Genomic DNA, 21,322 nt, shown 5'->3' on the forward strand with positions numbered 1-21,322 from the left:
GAGGGGCTAGATGGCCTACTCCTGCTCCTAGTTCTTATGTTCTTATAACTCATATCAGAGGGACGTTTTTTACACAGCGAGTGATGGGGGCCTGGAATGCGCTGCCAAGTAGGGTGGTGGAGGTAGACACGCTGGCATTGTTTAAGAATTACCTGGATAGTCACATGAGCAGTTGGGAATGAAGGGATACAAACGAATGGTCTAGTTGGACCAATGAGCGGCACAGGCTTGGAGGGCCGAAGGGTCTGTTTCCTGTGCTGTACTGTTCTTTGTTCACTCAGAGGTGCCCACACAGACACAGGGAGAACATGCAGTCTCCACACAGACAGTGACCCAAGACGGGAATCGAACCCAGGTCCCTGGAGCTGTGAAGCAGCAGTGCTAACCACTTTGCCACCTATATCATTGTTGATGGCTCCTTTCATCATTTTGTTGATGATTGAGAGTAGACTGGTAGAGCAATTATTGACCAAGCTGCATTTGGCCTCTTTTTGTGGACAGGATAAACCTGGCAAGTTTTTTACATTGTCAGGTAGCCGCCTGTTTAAGCTGTACATGAACAGTGCCGAGAGTTCTGGAATTCTGGTCTTCAGGATGTTGTCAAGGTGGTTGCTTTTATTGTGTCTGGAACATTCAACTGGCTATTCCTTGATGCCATGTGGACTGAAACAATTTGAATTCAGGATTCAAATAATGCAGTGCGAATACACATTAAACAATACACTAACCTTGCCCAATGCTGACATTCTCAATATAGCCCAAACCTACAAAATAAGTTCAAATCAAATAGTTTCAAATTCAAACCAAAGAGAAAGTTTTAATTCAAAATCTAAAGGCACATCTTCATGTTTGGTGAAAGTTCAGCAGAACAAGAAAATTGGGCATGTATATTTCAGCTGTGATGGTGGTGACCCCAGTTGGAGGCCAAGAATGATCTGATACTTCAGCCTTGTCCTTTACACAGATGCAGGGCCCTACCATAGAGAAAAGATGGATCTATTTGTGGAACCACCTCCTTCCATTAGTTATAGAAATAGAAAATCCTTGATAAACTCAGCAGGTCTAGCAGCAAATGTAGAGCGTTAACATTTCGAGTCCTTATGACTCTTCAGAGTTGGTCAGGGATAGAAATGTGATGGATTATGTAGTTGGGGAGGAGGTGGAGCAGAATGGAAGGTCGAGTAACACATTCTGCTATCTTACCTTTATGTCACTATAGCACCTTTTTCAGTCCTTGATGCTACCATTAACACCTCCTTTGTCTTGTGTCCATGACATATTTGTCAATCTCTCCTTAGCCCCGACCTATCCCTGACCTGGAGGGGTGGTGAGAGTGACCGCCCCTGACATCAAGGCAACATTTAACCAAGTGTGGCATCAAGAAGCCCTAGCAAAACTGGAGTCAGTGGGAATCAGAGTGAAAATTCTCTATTGGTTAGAGTCATATCTAGTGCAAAGGGAGATTATTGTAGTTGTTGAAGGTCAGTCATTTCAGTTCCAGGATATCGCTGCAGGAATTACTCAGGCTAATGTCCTCGGCCCAACCATCTTCAGCTGTTTCATCAATGACCTTCCTTCCATCGTAATGTCAGAAGTGGGGATGTTTGATGATTTGCTCAGCACCGTTCACGACTCCTGAGATACTGAAGCAGTCCATAGAAACATAGAAAATCATAGAACCCTACAGTGCAGAAGGAGGCCATTTGGCCCATCGAGTCTGCACCGACCACGATCCCACCCAGGCCCTACCCCCACATATTTACCCGCTAATCCCTCTAACCTACACATCTCAGGACTCTAAGGGGCAATTTTTAACCTGGCCAATCAACCTAACCCGCACATCTTTGGACTGTGGGAGGAAACAGGAGCACCCGGAGGAAACCCACGCAGACACGAGGAGAATGTGCAAACTCCACACAGACAGTGACCCAAGCCGGGAATCGAACCCAGGTCCCCGGAGCTGTGAAGCAACAGTGCTAACCACTGTGCTACCATGCCGCCCTTGAAAGTCCACATTGAAAGACCTGGACAATATCCAGGCTTGGGATGATGAGTGGCAATATTCACGCAACAGAAGTGTCCCAATGATCATCTCCAACAAGAAAGAAACTAACCATCACCCATTGACATTCAATGGCATTACTATTGCAGAATCCCCCACTATCAATAAGCTGGGGGTTACCATTCACCAGAAATTGAACTGGACTGATATAAGTACTATGGTTGCAAAAGCAGGTCACAGGCGAGGAATCTTGTGGCAAGTAACTCCCCTCTTGTGTCCCCAAAGCGTATCTACCATCTGGAAGACATAAGTTAGGAATGTGATGGAATTCTCTCCACTTGCCTGGACAAGTGCAGCTCCAACAACACTCAAGAAGCTGGACAACATCGAGAACAAAACAGCCCTGTTTATTGACACCTCTTCCACAAATATTCACTTCCTCCATCACTGACAAATAGTGGCAGCAGTGTGTTCCCTCTTCAAGATGCATGGCAGGAAGTCACTAAGGTTCCTTAGGCAGCATCTAACTCGTGACCGCTACCATCTGGAAGGACAAGGGCATCAGATGCATGGGAACACCACCGCTTGGGAGTTCCCCTCCAGGTCACTCACCACCCTGGCTTAGAAATATATTGCCGTCCCTTCACTGGGTTAAAATCCGGGAACTCCCTTCCTCACAACTCCGTAGGCACACGTCCAACCACAGGGACAGCAGCAGTTCAACAAGGCAGCTCACCGCCGCTTCCTCAAGGGCAATTAGTGATGGGCAATGCTATGATGGCCACAAAGACCACGAGCTCCCTTATTGAGCAGACAGAGGCTTGCCCAATAGGAAGCGTTCAGTGGGGGCTTTTAAACCTGTTCCTTCATCCGGACCGTTGTAGGTCCCGAGGTGTTGAACTACCCTAGCTGTGTGCCGCAGGAGCGGTCTCTTTTTTGCTACACAAAATAGGTGAGGGGAACTGGCGTTTGGCTGAATGACCACAATGGCGACGAGGGACAACCTCTGCAAGTCAAGAATCTTCTCTGGTAAGAAAAGGCTATTATGCCTCTTTTCGGGAAACTTGGACCCTATGACACCAGCGGGGAAGACAGGGCCCAGTATACTGGGCGCATCTGTTACTTCTTCCATGCTAACAATGTTGAAGGAGACTAAAATCAGAAGGTGATATTGATGATGGCCCCGGCTTTCAGTATGATAAAAATCTTACCTATCTGGATGCTCCTGACTCAAAAACTGGTAGATCTGTTTATAAAAAAAAAAATTATGACCCAAAACCCTCTGTAATCCTTCAGAAATACCACTTCAACCTGGCTGGGAGAGCTCCTGAGGAAGCTGTCACTGAGTTCTTGGCTAGGTTGCAGAAATTGGCCGAAGATTGTGAATTTGGACCGCCTCTTAATGCGAGACAAATTGGTATGTGGCAGAAATGACCTAACCACCCAAAATGGGTGGGTGAGACCTTTCATTCTGGCTATGCAAGAGATTCCACTCCCCACCTTTTCTTTAGATGTGACCTTCTCAGAACATATTTCAGTGTTGTACGCAATTGGAAATTTATTGATTCCTCAGTTCTGTATTTGTTTGCAGCGAAGTCTGAAGGCGGTACCAGAATTATTATTGGACAGATATGGGGATTGGAAAAACTAGCTCTTTAGATGTTGAGGATCGGAAGTGATTTAATTGAATTGTTTCGGGTGATTAAAGGATTTGACAGGGCAGATAGGTAGAAATTATCTCCTGTGGTAAAAAGTCCAGAAAGAGAGGACATAACTTGGGGTGGTGTGGTGGCACAGTGGTTAGCACTGCTGCCTCACAGCGCCAGGGACCCGGGTTCGATTCCCCACCTCGGGTCACTGTCTGTGTGGAGTTTGCACATTCTCCCTGTGTCTGCGTAGGTTTCCTCTGGGTGCTCCGGTTTCCTCCCACAGTCCAAACATGTGCAGGTTAGTTTGATTGGCCATGCTAAATAGCCCCTTAGTGTCAGAGGATTAGCGGGGTAAATACAGAGGTTGACAGGGATAGGGCCTGGGTGGGATTGTTTTTGCAGGCTCAATTGGCCGAATGGCCTCCTTCTGCACTGTAGAGATTCTATGAAAATAAGCTATTGGCAGAACCCGATTTGGATTTAAAGATAGCCATTGAAATAGCCTTATCACCCGAGGATGCAGAAAAGGGTGCACAGGAACTACAGGGGACATCAGGCAGCAATGCCTTGTAACTAGGGGAGGGACCTCGTATGTGTAAAAATGCCACAGTCGCAGATGACCATAGGCTGCTCTCCCCTTTTGAGGGGCAGCGCTGACTTGAACGGTAGTGATTTAACCCCAGGCTAGGGGTAAGGTTGAGAAGGCGGACCTTCATGCATAACCTTGTGTCAATCAGTCCTCAAAGGAGAGTGATTGTGTAAACTAGGTATTAAAGGCCCTCTGTCGCTATAGGAACCCTAATGTCCCCACCTGTCAGTCAAGGAAAGGCAGTGACGACACTCAGAGTATTAGAGAATATACTGCAGAATGTTGTAATTGCCAGACGATGGATTATTGCAAGCTCTGTCAAAGGACATGGCTGAGGTGAAGTTTTAGGAACAGGTAAAACATGAGCTGCCTAGGGAAAAAGCCAAGGCCAGTACCTGACCATACCACACAGGTATCCCCTCTTCCAGAGACAAGGATACCACAACTTAATCAGAACATGACGACAAAAGTTGCCCCAATAATAGAACATAGAACATTACAGCGCAGTACAGGCCCTTCGGCCCTCAATGTTGCGCCGACCTGTGAAACCAATCTAAAGCCCATCTGACCTACACTATTCCAATATCATCCATATGTTTATCCAATAACCATTTAAATGCCCTTAATGTTGACGAGTCCACTACTGTTGCAGGCAGGGCATTCCACGCCCTTACTACTCTGAGTAAAGAACCTACCTCTGACATCTGTCCTATATCTATCATCCCTCAATTTAAAGCTATGTCCCCTCATGCTAGCCATCACCATCCGAGGAAAAAAGGCTCTCACTATCCACCCTATCTAATCCTCTGATCATCTTGTATGCCTCTATTAAGTCACCTCTTAACCTTCCTCTCTCTAACGAAAACAGCCTCAAGTCACTCAGCCTTTCCTCGTAAGACCTTCCCACCATACCAGGCAACATCTTGGTAAATCTCCTCTGTACCCTTTCCAATGCTTCCACATCCTTCCTATAATGCGGCGACCAGAACTGTACGCAATACTCCAAGTGCGGCCGCATCAGAGTTTTGTACAGCTGCGACATGACATCATGGCTCCGAAACTCAATCCCTCTACCAATAAAAGCTAACACACTGTACGCCTTCTTAACAACAATAATGGTGGAATTACTAGTGAATGACCATTCTTTAAAGATGGAGGTGCACACGTTATTGCAGAACAAAATTATAAGCATCTCCAATCTGACATCCAACTCCTAAGGTTGGACAATACGAAGGCCAGACTAACCACCTACACGGGGAACCTTTATAGATAAAAGGCACCACAATGGTCCCAGTAACGTACAGGCAGCAATCAGCTCACCTCCCACTTATTGTTGTACTGGGCTGCGGAATCAAGCCTTCTGGGGAGAAATTGGGTCCAGCAGATCTGGCTGAACGGATCCGGCTGAACTGGTTGGAGATCTCCAGGCTAGGTCTGGGGGAATTGTACAAAGTTATTAGTAGATACCCTGAAGTTTTCCAAAAAAGCTTGAAAAGGAGCCAAGGCCAAGATCTATGTTGACCCCGTTGCTACACCTAGGTATTTCAAAGCAAGACGAGTCGCCTACTCCATGCTGGAGAATGTTGAAACTGAACTTGGGAACGTTGAAAGTCTAGATATACGGTAGCACAGTGGTTAGCACTGCTGCTTCTACAGCGCCAGGGACCTAGGTTTGATTCCAGGCTTGGTCACTGTCTGTGCGGAGTCTGCACGTTCTCCCCGTGTCTGCGTGGGTTTCCTCCCACATTCTGAAAGCCGTGCTGGTTAGGTGCATTGACCCGAACAGGCGCCGGACTGTGGGCAACTAGGGGAATTTCATAGTAATGTCATTGCAGTGTTAATGTAAGCCTTACTTGTGACCGATAAATTAACTTTATAATAAGGCCCATGCAATTTGCGGAATGGGCTGCCCCGTCGTCCCTGTTCTTAAGCCCGACAAATCAGTTCACTTCTGTGGGGACTATAGATTAACGGTCAATTGGATCTTCAAACTCGATCGGTACCCCTGAATTGAAGATTTGTACACTAAGTTAGCAGGCGGCAAGACGTTTTCCAAGTTGGACATGAGCAGGCCTATCCTCAGCTTGAATTGTACGAGTCCTCCTGGAAATAGCTGACGATCAGCACGCATAAGGGACTCTATGAATATACCCACTTTTAGGGTCTCATCAACACGTACCATATTCCAAAGAGTTATGGAGAACATCCTTCGTGGGATACTCAAGGTTGCAATAAACTGAGATGACGTCTTGGTCATGGGGGCTTCAGAACAAGAGCACCTGGCCAACTTAGAAGAAGTCTTGCAGAGATTTTCAAGAGCGGGGAGTTCGCTTGAAGAGAGAGATATGCGTTTTTCAAGTGGTTGAAGTAACCTACTTAGGCTACTGAGTAGATGGCGAGGGGTTACATCCAGTGGAGGATAACGTGAAGGCCATCAAGGAAGCACCAACCCCATGAAACACCATGGAGTTAAAATCCTTCTTCGGACTAGAAAACTATTGTGGAAAATTTATCCCAAACTTGGCTTCTATGCTGGCCTACTTGCATGCCCTATAGTGAAAAAACCCACGATAGTCCTGGGAAGCTCCACAAGCAGAGGTCTTTTCTAAAGTTCAACATCAGCTACTGTCAACTAACCTACTGGCCCATTTTGACCCTAAGAAAGAGCTTATATTGACTTGTGATACTTCCCCATACAGGGCTGGGATGGTGCTGTCACATCAATGGAAAGATGGGACAGAAAAGCCCATTGCGTATGCCTCCAGGATCTTTTAGGACGCAGAGCAGCGGTATTCTCAGATTGAGAAAGAAGAGTTGGCAGTTGTATTGGTGTGGAAACGTTCCATCAATACATCAGTGACATGATTTTATAGTTACCCAACTATAAACCCTTTTGGGTCTTTTCAAAGAGGACAAGGTAATCCCCCTTATCGCCTTTGCTCAGGTCCAGCGCTGGGTCTTGTTGTTGGCGGCCTACGAATATCTTCTGGAACACTGCCCTGGAACCTGGGTAGTTAATGTTGATACATTGAGTCACCTCCCATTGCCCAAAAGCCAGGCTCCTTCACCAGCATTGGAAGAGGCTGTAATGACCATGAATTTTTTGGAGACTTTGCCAGTGTCAGCGAGGCAAGTTAAAGCCGGGACCCAAAAAGATCCAACCCTATCTAAAATTAGGCACATGATCCTGCACAGGGGGGTTCCAAGGACGAGCCTCCGAAGAAATGAAACCCTACCTCAGTAAGAAAGATGAACTTGTGTTGAGGACGGGGTCCTTCTTTGGGTATCCAATATTAATGGAATTACGTCATGGCCACATGGGAGTCTCAAAAATGAAGGTGCTGGCCTGAGATTATTTCAGGTGGCCTGGCCTTGACTCTGACATCACAGACTTGGTAAAGTGACATGACCTGTGCCAGGAAAATCAAAAACGCCCTCCCTCAGCCTGCCTACACCCATGGGAGTAGCCTGGCAAGTCTTGGGTGCGTGTACATGTGGACTTTGCTGGGCCCTTTATAGGTTCCAAGTTTTTAATCATGGTGGACGCACACTCCAAGTGGTTGGAGGTATACTGCCTGAGCTCCACAACTTCCCAGGCTACAGCAAAGCTTCAGTACACACTGAATACCGGAAGTCCTGGTTTCCGATAATGGTATGACATCTGTTAGCAGTGATTTCCAGAACTTCGTGCTCTCTAATGGTATCCAACTGGTTTGACCTGCACCTTATCACCAGTCAAACCTTCTGAGGAAACCACTGGCAGCATCCATGGAGACCAGACTGGCATGGTTTTTGTTCGACTATAGGACCACACTGCACACAACATCAGGTGTTGCCCCACCTGTTCATGCTGTTAATGGGACAATGACTTTGTGCCAAATTGAGCCAGCTAGTCCCAAATATGGCAAGGAGGCTGGAGTTCCAACAAGAAAACCAAAAAAGAAATTACAATTCTGCAAGAACAGAAAGAACTTTCTCAGTGTGTGATCTGGTTCACTTGAGAAATTTTGAGGATAGTCCCAGTTGGGTCCCTGTGATCATTATGGAGAAAACAGGATCAGTATCATATAAAGTCAAAGTCCAGGTAAAACCTTGAAAACGATGCAAAGGACTTTCTCACAATGGGGATGCTGGGAGAAACTCTGACCTAAGATGGGAGGATGTTATGATGGCCATGAAGACCACGGGGGGTCATCGATAGATCTCCCCGTGGGAGTCATAGAAGTTTACAGCATGAAAACAACTTGTCTATGCTGCCCAATTTTTACCACTAAGCTAGTCCCAATTGCCCGCGTTTGCCCTCTATATGACCCATGTAACTGTCTAAATATCTTTTAAAAAAACAAAATTGTACCTGCCTCTACGACTGCCTCTGGCAGCTTGTTCCAGACGCTCACCACCCTCTGAGTGAAAAAAATGCCCCTCTGGACCCTTTTGTATCTCTCCCCTCCTCACCATAAACCTATGCTCACTAGTTTTAGACTCCCCTACCATTGGGAAAAGATGTTGACTATCTACCTTATCGATGTCCCTCATTATTTTATAGACCTCTATAAGATCACCCCTAAGCCTTCTACGCTCCAGGGAAAAAGTCCCAGTCTCTCCAGCCTGTCCTTACAACTCAAACCATCAAGTCTCGGTAGCATCCTAGTAAATCTTTTCTGCACTCTTCCTAGTTTAATAATATCCTTTCTATAATAGGGTGACCTGAACTTTACACAGTATTCCAAGTGTGGCCTTACTAATGTCTTGTACAACTTCAAGACGTCCAAACTCCTGTATTCAATGTTCTGACCAATGAAACTAAGCATGCCGAATGCCGCCTTCACCACCCTGTCTACCTGTGACTCCACTTTCAAGGAACTATGAACCTGTACTTCTAGATCTCTTTGTTCTATGACTCTCCCTCGTGCCCTACCGTTAACTGAGTAGTTCCTGCCCCGATTCAATCTATCAAAATACATCACCTCACATTTATCTAAATTAAACTCCATCTGCCATTCATCAGGCCACTGGCTCAATTGATCAAGATCCCATTGCAATCCTAGATAACCTTCACTGTTCACTATGCCACCAATCTTGGTGTCACCTGCAAACTTACGAACCATGCCTCCTAAATTTTCACCCAAATCATTAATATAAATAACAAATAACAGTGGACTCAGCACCAATCCCTGAGGCACACCACTGGTCACAGGCCTCCAGTTTGAAAAACAACCCTGTGCAACCATCCTTTGTCTTCTGACGTCAAGCCAATTTTGTATATCCAATTGGCTACCTCACATGGATCCCGTGAGATTTAACCTTGTGCAACAATCTGCCATGCAGTACCTTGTCAAAGGCAAGTACGAGCTCCCATAATGAGCAGGTGGAGACATGCCGAATAGGAAGTTTTCAGTGGGAGCTTTTAAACCTGTTAGTTCACCTGGGTAGTTGTAGGTCTCCAAGTATTGCACTTAACTAATTGTGAGCCACGGGAGTGGTCTCTTGGTACACAAAAAAGGGTGTTTGGTGCTGGGAAACTGATGTTTGGCTGAATTATTGCATGATGTGGAGATGCCGTAAATTGAGTCTGTGTCTTTATATGCTCTGTTTGTGAACAGAATTCCCACTCACCTGAAGAAGGGGCTTGGAGCTCCGAAAGCTTGTGTGGCTTTTGCTACCAAATAAACCTGTTGGACTTTAACCTGGTGTTGTTAAACTTCTTACTGAATTATTGCAGGCAATGAATACTTGTCTAGCCAGTGGCACCCACATCCTGTATATTAATTTAAAAAATCTATTTGCTTCAACCACTTCCTATACTCTGAGTTCTGTATTCCTCTGAATTCCCAACCGGATTTCTTGGTAACTATCTTATATTGATGGCTGCTAGTTATGTTCTTCCCCACCAGAGGAAGCATTCTCTCTGTATCCACTCTATCAAAACCTTTGATAATTTTAAAGACCTGTATTCGGTCATCCTTTGGTCTTTTTGTCAAGAGAAAAGAGATGCAGCCTGCCAATTCTTTGCTTTACGTATACCCATGCATTTCTGATATCATCCTTGTTAATCTTCTCTGTGCCCTGACCTGTGCTGCTGTATACTTTTTATAACCGGGTAACCAGAACCTCTTATCACTTTTGTAGTGTAGGAAATGTAGCAACCAATTTGTGCATAGGAAGCTTCCTCGTGTGTCGGTGATTCAGCAATCCGTTTAGTAGTGAAGTTGATAAAGGTATTAAAAAGTGACCGGGAAATCAGAGGGAGTTCCTCTCTTCCTCTTCAAATAGTGCAATAGGATATTTTACATCCACCTGGGACTGATCCTCGGTTTAATATCTCCTCTGAAGGATGGTATTTCTGACAATACAGAAATCTTTTTAGATTTGAACCCAGAACTTTGTGACTCAGATGAGTGTTATAAACTGAGTAACTGCTGACTCTGGGATCAGGAGGTTAGAAAGAAACATAGATCGGCCAAGTGACTGCTCAAAACATTGGCAAATAGAGATCAACGTGGGGAAGTGTGAATTTATTCACTTTGGATTCCAAGAAAGAAAGATGGAAATGCTTTCTTAATGGTGTGAGACAAGGGATTCAGGAGTCTATGTACTCAACCACTATAAGCTATTGCACAAAGATGCTGTCCTCTACTGCAAGATGGTGCGAATACAAAAGTGAAGAAGTGATGTATCAGCCATCCAAATCTTTGACCAGACCCTATCCAGATTTATTTGTTCAGTTTGGGACCAAACCTCAGAAAACATAGAACAGAAAATTCTGGAAAATCTCAGCAGATTTGGTAACGTCTGTGGAGAGAGAAAATAGAGTGAATGTTTTGAGTTTGTGGCTGGAATTTTACCGCCCCGCCCGCCACGGGAATCGAAGCGGACAAGGGGCAGACAATGGGAAGCTTCATTGACCTCGGGTGGGATTTTACGGTTTCGGGACGAGCGAGGCCATAAAATCCCGCCCAGTACGCACAATCCTCAGAAAACATAGTTTAGATATTGGAGAGGATGCAATGCAGCAGTGCCCCACAGTTTCCTTCTGGGGCATTGGAGGAAGACTCCTATTGCTTATCTCTCTCCCTCTGTCTCTTCTATTCTCCAGTTCCTGTTCCTGGCAGGGTTTGGCCCGGCAGGTGTTACCAGCTTGGGGCAGATGTCCTGGTTGCGTTGGAGTGACATAGGAAGAGACAAGTCTCCTGTTCCATTTTAAACAGAGTTAAAATCCAGGCGTTAATGTCTTCAGTTTCTTCATTTAAAGTAAGAGGTCAATTTAATTGTTTGTTATCTTCTGGTAATCATCAAGATGGGCTTCTTGGGATGTTAAAACAAAGATCATTATGTCATTACATCGGTAGTGTCCCTTTGAAAAAGGATCTCAAAGGATAGTTCATTAAGAGATTTGAAATTCCATAGGGTCCAAGAATAACACCATTATAATTAGCTGTCTGTGTGATGTAATGTTATCTTGGGGTATAAAAAATTAATTTGATTGTGGCTATTAATAGCAAAAAAAGATCCCTGTTGTTAAGATGGAAGAGTTAAGAGGATGATCCTGCAATTGGATAGTAATTAGATATACTCAGCTAACATTCACTAAAACTTATTTGCAATTGAGTATTTTCAGAAGAGTAAGTGCTGATTCCACTGAATGTTTATAAAGACAAAACAGAATGATGCATTACTCCCCTCGGTACAACTTTAGTAATTTCAATGTTATTATACTGGCCATTCACCTCAACCTGAAATCTCAGCACCACAGGATATGTAAATCATAATTGTTTCTGTTGTATATGTGCAGTATAGGGGTCTTGTTGCACAGTGGTAGCATCCCTAGCTCTGAGTTCAAATCCCATTCCAGACCTCAGTTGGCAGAAATTGTGTTTATAATGTGGTCAAACAGGTTGATTATCAGACTGTAAATCCCTCCAATACGCATGATGGTGAGTTTTCCGGTCAGTCACACCATAGAAGGCAGTAGAATTTTGCTGAACATAATCATGGAACCGCCTGCATTGCCCTCTCAGGAGAGGAGGATGGTGCTTTATGAATATGGATCAATATTACTGGCGCCAACAAATAATCCTGATATTGTGATACTGTTCTCATTGACCTGTCAGTCTTTGTTTTTTTTTTAATTCATGGGATCTTCAGTGATAGATCTAGTGGGTATCACTGGCTGGGCCAGCATTTATTGCACATCCCTAGGACTGGGGTTTATATGACAATCATTAGACTTTTAATTCCAGATTTTTATTGGATTGAAATTTCACCATCTGCAGTGGCGGGTTTCAAATGCAGATCCCCCGAGCATTACCCTAGATCACTGGTCCAGTGATAGTACCACTTTGCCACCACCTATCCCGACTGCAGCTGACACAACACTGAAAGGTTACACTTCAACTGGTGCAAGGAAAGGGTTGATAGATTGGTGGTGTTTACATTTGCAGTCCAGAAAGACCATATCTACTAAAAATGGTGGAGAGGATTGGACGGTTCAACCCTATTCCTTTGTATCCTGTGCCTGCTTTCAGGGAAGAATGGATAATATTGAAGTTCTCCATGTATTAAATTATATCTACATTGAAGAGTCATCAAGATGAGCAATTGTGTGTATATCTGATGAATCAGTTTTAGAGCCAGATTTTCATCTAGGTGTGGATGCGGTGTTTGGTGCGTGCATGACTACCTTTTCTCAGATGGGAATACCTAGTGTGTAAAACTCATACCTGCCCCTGCTGTGTTCGGGTCCTCATTTTAAGTGGGAAAACAAGGGTCAGAGTTCCTCCCGAATGTCATTTTTAGTTGGCGGTGTGGGATTTTGGATGACCATTAAAATTAGGCCAGGTTTGAGAGCTCATGAAGAAAATGAAAAGCTTCCTGAGGATTCCAGAACAGCCAATGGTAGGCTGCCTCTACTGCCACGAAACGCATGGTGGGTTGTGTGGAAAATTCCACCCACTGTGCTGGAGAACCTTGGTGGGCCCTTAAGCTAGCTCGCCTCCACACCCACACTCTGAAAGGTAAATGTGAAGTGATTTCACACCTTCAAGTGTCACTATTAGGTGATGTATTGTAATGTGGATGCGTTTTTAATGTAGTCATTCATAGAGATCTATTCTGTAAAGATAAGCTGATCCATACAATGAAGAGCTGTGTGTATTTGTTCACATCCATTGTCAAGAAAATGGTTGACAGTGGCGTAGTGGTACTTCCGTAGGACTAGTAACCCAGAGGCTCATGTCCTGGGAACATGGGCTCAAAGCAAGGTTTTTTTTCACATGTCAAATGTGTTGTTTCTCCGAGTCAGTTACATGCAGGCTTTTAATGGATGGTGCATGGTGTATATTTTTCCCCAAGGAATGTAAAAGTTTTCCAGTGATATTTCCTGTACTCTGAGGATTGTACATAGTGCATACTGAGTGAGTGGCAATGGAGGATACACGAAGGCATAGAGGTGACTTGAGGGAATGTGAGGGGACATGGAAGATTCATGGGAATGAAGAGGTGGCATTGGTGATCTGAGGGGGCATTGAGCATATGGGGAGGATACATGGACATTGGATAGCATGGGCTATCTGAGGCAATAAGGGCTGGCATGGGGAGTTGGTGGGGAGTGAGTGAAGTGAGGGTGAGGTGTAGGGGGTCTTTAAACACTGTTAGAAACTGATATACTGGCCGGAATTCATGGCAGGATCTTCTGGTTCCACTGACAGTGCACCCTTGCTGCTGGTTTCCCAGTGGCAAGGGGTGCATTCAATGGGAAACCCTGTTGGCAACGGAAGGCATGATTTGGAGATGCCGGCGTTGGACTGGGGTAAGCACAGTAAGAAGTCTCACAACACCAGGTTGAAGTCCAACAGGTTTATTTGGCAGCACAAGCTTTCGGAGTCTCAGGCTCCTTCTTACAGTGAGACTCTGAAAGCTTGTGCTGCCAAATAAAACTGTTGGACTTCAACCTGGTGTTGTGAGACTTCTTACTGGGAAATGGAAGGACCAGAGTATCCCGCCACCAGCCAATGGTAGGCTGCCTCCACTGCCGCGAAACGCATGGTGGGTTGTGTGGAAAATTCCACCCACTGTGCTGGAGAACCTTGGTGGGCCCTTAAACCAGCTCGCCTCCACACCCACACTCCTCTTGTGCTCCAGGGAGGCTCGCAAGCTGTGCTGCAAACCCAACCCCAGTGTGAAAAGACACAAATGACTGCGAAGTCAAACATGGGCTGGGAACCACAAAACTGCGCAAGTCAGGATCTCCTGAGCCCAGAGGAAGATCAACCCTTGGTCTCCATTCTAACCATAAGTAAACCTTTCAATTTTGAAATGAAAGTGGGAAATGCTGGCAGCATGTGTGGAAAAGCAAACAGAGCTAAAATTTCAGATTGAGGATCAACCTAAAATGTTAACAGTGTCTCTTCACAGATGCCATTTGATCTAATATTTCCAGCCTTTAGTTATTCTATTTCATATTTTCAACATCTGCAATATTTAGCTTTTTGTTTTATGTATTTTAATATCTGCCTAAAGGAAAGTAACAATTATTTTAAATTTTGTTCTCTGTCACATTCAGCTCAATATGTAGGACTTGCTCCAGATCAGATCCATATTTTGAATTTAGCTAGCAAGATACTTGCCTCTGCAAATAAATTTAGTTTTTAGAACCTGTTAAAAGTAGATATGCTTAAACTATCTGACATAACGGCTTACTTTATTTTGTGGATGGTCCAACAGTGCCAAATAATACACATCAGTGACACTTTTGGGTCTGCATTATTTGATTTTTGAGAGATATGTTTTTGATTTCACAGGGTGCCAGCGCTACATCTTGGTTTTGCATTGTTAAGAGTTTGTATCTCAATTTGTCTTTCAAAGAGTGGTAACTTTGGATTATGTCTCTTATTTTCTATATTTGAGGGGAGATAGCTGCATCTGATGAACTGCTGTAAACCTGCTGTGTTGCTGCTTACCTTTGCTGAATAAATCTGCCTGATAGCCTGCGCCCTAGACTGATGGTGCTTGTTCTATTGCTGTCGGAAATATTGGAGTCTGTAAGCAGGCTTATGACATATCAAGTAGAATAAATAGATACTCTGTTTGGCCCCTGTGTTCATTGCATTACTGAATAGTTGGCTAGGAGGTAAACAAACGCACATCCTGGAGCCAGGATGAACACAAGTAGCACAAATAATTATGTATAAATATATGTGTGGTTCACATAATATGTTTTATATATGTAAAGCTTCTCAAATATGGCATGTGCTTGAGAAATTGAAGATTTGTAATATATACATTAAAGAATTAGGGTAATATTGCAGTTTGATAACTGTTATGTTTTTATGTATCAAAAGTTGAGTACAATTTGCCTTCAAAGATTAAATTAATTTTACTAATGTTTAGTAACTGTAGCACCCAAAAAGCCAAAAATATCCAAGCAACCCAAAACCTTGCCTGATTTCAAGAAGAAATTAAAGATAGCACTTGAGGCTAAAAATATCAAGGGATATTGGGGGGAAGGTGGGATCAGGATATTGAATTTAATGATCAGAATGAAAGGCAGAGCAGGCTCAAAGGGGCTGAATGGCCTACTCCTGATTCTATTTTTTATATTTCTATGATCTCAATTTGGATCAGCTTGTAAAAAAGGAATTATGTACTCAGCTGAAGTTATTGTAGCTTGTGACAGCTTGCCACTAAGTTTTTTGAATTTTGTTTCTTCAGTAAAAGATGTCTCAAGACATGAGGTCTGATATCAATTTAAAGGAGCCACGATGGGACCAGGGGGCCTTCATGGGACGAGCAAAGCACTTCTTCATGGTGACTGACCCCCGCAATGTCCTACTCTCCAGTGAAGCATTAGAAGCAGCAAGGACCATTGTAGAGAACTACAAGTAAGAAAGACCCTGGGAAATATTAGCATCATGCTCTTGTCTCAACACTTCGCTTTATCAGCTATAATAAGAACATTGTGTCAAATCCGATGCAATGTAATTCTATTTAAGATACACTTAGTTTTCTATTCGATTGGAAATCTTTTTGTTCCTCTGTTTTGTTGTCTGGCCTCCCCCTAAATTATTTGTGTTGATGAAGGTGATGTGTTGCTGCACGGGAATGGAACACTATCACTGCGGACACCAAGCACTAAGTCCACTGTAGTATGGTTTGGTGGACAGAAAAACACTTTATTCTGCCCCAACCCATGCAGGGCACCCTGAGCTAGTCCCACGTTTTCCATTTAGTAGCTGCAGTTTTGAGATTAATAATTTTGCATTAAATCAGGATGGCTTCTGCAAGTGTCAGCCATTGCGCACCAGAATAAGATCAAAGACTCCTGAAACTCACCTCCTGCTCAGACTTTCATCCCATCAGTTTGGCAGCATTAAAACCCATAGTCCCAGATGCAGATGGTTCCTGTGCAACGCAACAAAACACAAACAATCTGGGTTTGGGAGGACAGTCAGGAAAGTCCCTAGATCTGCAAATCCAATTTGAAAGAATGTGCACCAAATGGTCTATCTTGCATTCTGCCCTTGAAAAAGAAAGACAAAAGCTGACCTGATCGCCATGGATCCAGCCTTGGCAGCGTTTTTGGGCCCCACCCTCAGGGATGACGGCATAAAACACGCTCCCTGCTTTTTTTGTGACAAAATATCAGGAGACCTGGAGGGAAAACCCATCTGTTTCTCTGGTGAGGAACACATTGGTTTCTCTGGAGAGAAAACCCTGCCTGTTTATCTGGGGAGAAACACATCAGTTTTCAATCAGTACCTGACATTTTTGGGAAAATTCTTCCCAAAGTGTCAACTCGGCCGGGAATTGTGTAGCCCGCTGGCTATGCTGCTGGCTTTTCCCGCCAAATTTCTGAACATTTTGGAAAAATAAAATCCAGGAGTCAGGTATCATGTGGCGGGACGGGCTCTGAATGAACAATACCGGCTTTCAAAGGATCGGGGCATCCTTCTTAAGTTACTGGTGGGGGACAATCGAGCGAGGAAGTCTCAATGGTGTAAATGCTGTTTTGGGATTCCTCTTCGATTCTCCGTGCCACCTCCATCTGCCATTCCCACCTGCTGAAACCAGGGGTGGAGAATATCCCCATTATCAGTGGCCATAATCATTGGGAATTCTTCCAATTCTCCAGGCATGACCGTGACTGGCATGTTCTTGTATAATGCCAATTAAAATCTATTAATTATTAAATACAAATAACTCACATTTTTGCAGCAGCTTTCACATCTTGGGGGGTCCCAAAATACTTTGCGGCCAATGAATTACTATGAAGCTTAGCTGCTTTTACTTTATTGGAAAATGTAGCAGCCAATTTGCATATAAGGCACTGGAAACGGCTGTTAGATAAATAACCAATTTTCTTTTGATGGGTTTGACCGCAAGTTGTATATTGGCCAGGACACTGGGGGAATTCTCCTGCTCTTCATCTTCAGGTAGTGCCATGAAACCTTCTAATGTTCTCTTCAACATCAACAGCATTGTTTCAGCACTGTACTGAAGTGTCAGCCTAGATTGTGTGTTCAGGTCACTGAATGGGACCTATGATCTTCACATTCAGTGTTGAGCCAGCTGACACTGAGCAAGAACTGACGCCAGTTAATTAAAATTAAAAATGAATCATAAAATTACTTCCCTTCCCCATGTCTCAGCTGATTAAGATACTGAATAGCTAAAATAGACCATTGGTTGATCTTGGCAAAGTGGTCAATGAGGTCACAACAAATATCCTCAGCACGCCATGGCAATCTAAGGAAAAATGGTTCAAAGGTCCCACTTCTGTTGGCTATCCAAACACTCCTGCTCAAATAGCATGTTAGCTGAGGTCAGTATTCTGACTTCCCTGGCCAAACTGCCTACCAACACTTCCCGTCTAGACTTGCATAAATAGTTATCTAGGCCTGGAGCCAGAGGACAACCAGCACTGAAGAAATTATATCCCAGCTAAGGAAGTGGAGATTAGCAGGAATGACGTCTGGCAAACTGGATACGAGTTACCACGTCGAATGGCTAAGTGTGAGGTTTCAGATATAACTAATCTGCTACGGAAACTCTTAACATTAAGATAATTCAGTCATAACATGGAATACATCTTGGCGGTTCTATGTTGCTATTGTCCCTCATTACTAGTGCCTGTTAGCTAACAGAAAGAAATTTGACCGAGTGAACATATATCATTTTGTCCACTGTTTACTATATAACTAACAGCTAGTGCCTAGCGGTGAGTTTAGGAGTAATTCGATCCTCTGGTTCTGTCTCAAGCAGTCAAATTTATTAACTGTCTTGAATCTAGGAATTAGCCACTCTTTCCCAGTGGGATGGCTGGATACATTAATGAAATTTTTAGAGGTTAACACACATTTATTGATGGGAATTTCCGTTATTTGTGGAAGCTGTGAACTGATATTTCAAAATATTTTACATACAAGCTTCCATCATCTGAAACCCTGTAGTTGGCAGTGCAGTATTTACACAACTCTGCCAGTTGCAGTATTTCACACCCTATTTTTAAAAAAATTGAAGTCACTTGGCTTAATTTCAGTAATTATAGTACAGTAGTACGCAATTCTGCCCGTTGCAGAATTTTACAAGCAACCTTTTTTGTTATTGAAACCACTTAAATTCAGTCATTTTTTTAAAAATGTGGTTGGTGTATTGAAATCTCACTGAAAGGGGGACTGTTAGGCCACCGGACAGGAAAAGTCTTTCAGTTTCATGTTCAGTTTCAATTTCAGTCAGGTCTATTAACTTAGCTACATTTTATCTTGCTCTCAAAGCATGCCACAAAACATTGTGATTTAGTGTGGCTTAACTTAAGACGTAACGTTAAAGTTAATACTATTTTAAAGTTGAAATACGCTAGAACAGGTGAAAGGATTGTCTTTGTTTTGTCGGTTGCAATAGCGCATCTTCATTACCCTGCACCCCAAACGAAAAGCCAGGGACAACAATTACCCAGAACTTGAGAGACTGCCGGTTGGGATTCATTCACGACCTTATTTTATATATCATTATATTGGAGGACTGGCTTAGATACTCGACTGCATGATGTTTGTTTTTTAGGTGCTAAACAGCCTCCTGTATGGGGAGTAGGAAGAGCACGCTGTTAATAAGCCAGAAGTGTGCCACTCGCCCTTTGATACGGGAATTTCTGAGTCCCCACTCCACACCTGTGACAGGCGTTTGCCCCTTTTATATGTGTGAATAAGGACCCCTTGATATCTGTTTGAAGTCCTTAAACAGAACGCTGCATACCACAAATGATACTTAACTGAATGTGTAAGTGGGGGATGTAGGAGTGCCCTTCCAGACACCATATTAATAGAACACAGGTCTTTGCTGGCCACAGCCAATTTCTCTCATGCCCACATCCATGCTCCTATTCACGACTTCTGAATGCTGCATGCAAAATATTGATACAACGCTGTTAGCTTTCAAATGTTTTTTTTCATAAATTGTGACCAAAATCTAGATTTGAAAAGGTTCAACGACTTAAAAATGTGAAAACTTGAAGATTTTTTGTTTTTATTAATAAGTTGGGGATTTCCCCCCCCCCCCCCCCCCATTTCCCCTGCAACATGCTCCATGGGATCCATATTTTGAGATGCATTATAAATGGGACCATGTTATTCCATAGCTGGCAGCTAACACTCAGGATCGATGCCACCAGTGCCAGGGCCAATATTGAATGTATATCTTTGCAGTTTATAGTTCTCATGCTCTAAACTAAATGAATGAAGTGGGCGCTTCGTAAAACAGCAACTTTTAATTTCCCTTTTTTTCAAGTAAGTGACAGTGTTCATAGTGGCAGGGTGGGGTTTGGGAGAGAGCTTGTGGCTACGTTTGCAGAATAAAAATTTTGGGTTCCAAGGCAGACCCCATATCATATCGAGTTCCAAGATCTAGCAGAGCCCAAGTGAATATTAAATCTGTGATAACTTTATCCAGCACAGCTCTGCATACAATTCAGTGTATTGGATTTTTCAGGCAAGGCAAAGTCCAACCAGGCCTAACTGAAGATGAACTTTGGCGAGCAAAATACATCTATGATTCAGCTTTTCATCCAGACACGGGTGAAAAAATGCTTCTGATTGGGCGGATGTCTGCACAGGTCCCAATGAATATGACCATCACCGGTTGCATGCTGACATTTTACAGGCAAGTTTCGAAAACAAAATATGTGCTTTCGTGGGCAGTTTATAATCTCATCCACTGGTTGAAGGCACAGCACTTGGAACAAACCAGTTCTATGTTTAGTCATGAATTAAAGGCCCATATATACCTACACATTATATCAGCAATTTTGGTTCACTAATGTCCTTTCGGGAAGGAAATCTGCCGTCCTTACCTGGTCTGGCCTAGTTCAAGTTACACCTCAGTGGCATCAAATGCTATTGGCAGTATGAATCTGGCTGAAATATGACCCGGATTTTTACGATATTTTTATTCTTAGTTATTTCCATTGACATAACAAATTAATAAATATTTTGCATTTATATACTGTCTCACAGGTCCTCAGGATACCCCAAAATGGCTTGCACATGTACTGTAGACAAATAAGAACACTAATCTGCACGCAACAAAGTCCCAAAAGCAGCAATAAGACAAATGATTTGTTAATCATTTTGGTAACATTGGAGGTTATGTACTGAGGGAATGTTTCTACTCGTTTGGATTAGTGTCCTGAAGTCTGTTCATGGTGGCACAGTGGTTAGCGCCGCTGCCTCACAGTGGTCAGGGACCTGGGTTCAATTCTGGCCTTGGGTGTCTGTCTGTGTGCAGTTTCTTTCCGTGTCCATGTGGGTTTCCTCCCGGGTGCTCCTGTTTCCTCCCACAGTCCAAAGATGTGCGGGTTAGGTGGATTGGCTGTGCTAAATTGCCCCTTAGTGTCCAAACATATGTAGGTTAGGTGGATTCGACATTATAAATGGGTGAGGTTGTGGGGATGGACCTAGGTGAGATGTTCTTTTGGAGCGATGGTGCAGACTCGATTGCCTGAATGGGCTCCTTCTGCACTGTTGAGATCCTATCATTCTGTGAACATCAGAGGACAGCTGACACCTCACTTTAATATCTCATCCTGAAGAC

General features: G+C 43.7%; 1 protein-coding gene across 4 annotated transcripts in view; it reads left to right on the plus strand.

Moving 5' to 3' along the window:
- The window catches only part of sfxn3 (sideroflexin 3), a 61,590-nt gene that overhangs the window by 4,106 nt on the left and 36,162 nt on the right, over positions 1-21,322 (plus strand). For 3 of the 4 annotated variants that reach the window (XM_078223174.1, XM_078223173.1, XM_078223175.1), the window contains 2 exons: positions 15,950-16,119; positions 20,222-20,392. In XM_078223174.1, the coding sequence (XP_078079300.1) occupies positions 15,956-16,119; positions 20,222-20,392 (335 nt within the window). In that variant the 5' untranslated portion in view covers positions 15,950-15,955. Of the gene's footprint in view, positions 1-11,336; positions 11,492-15,949; positions 16,120-20,221; positions 20,393-21,322 lie in introns of all 4 variants that reach the window. The other variant, XM_078223176.1, reaches the window with a different exon arrangement.

The sequence above is a fragment of the Mustelus asterias genome, chromosome 11, assembly GCF_964213995.1.
Source record: "Mustelus asterias chromosome 11, sMusAst1.hap1.1, whole genome shotgun sequence".
NCBI lineage: Eukaryota > Metazoa > Chordata > Chondrichthyes > Carcharhiniformes > Triakidae > Mustelus > Mustelus asterias.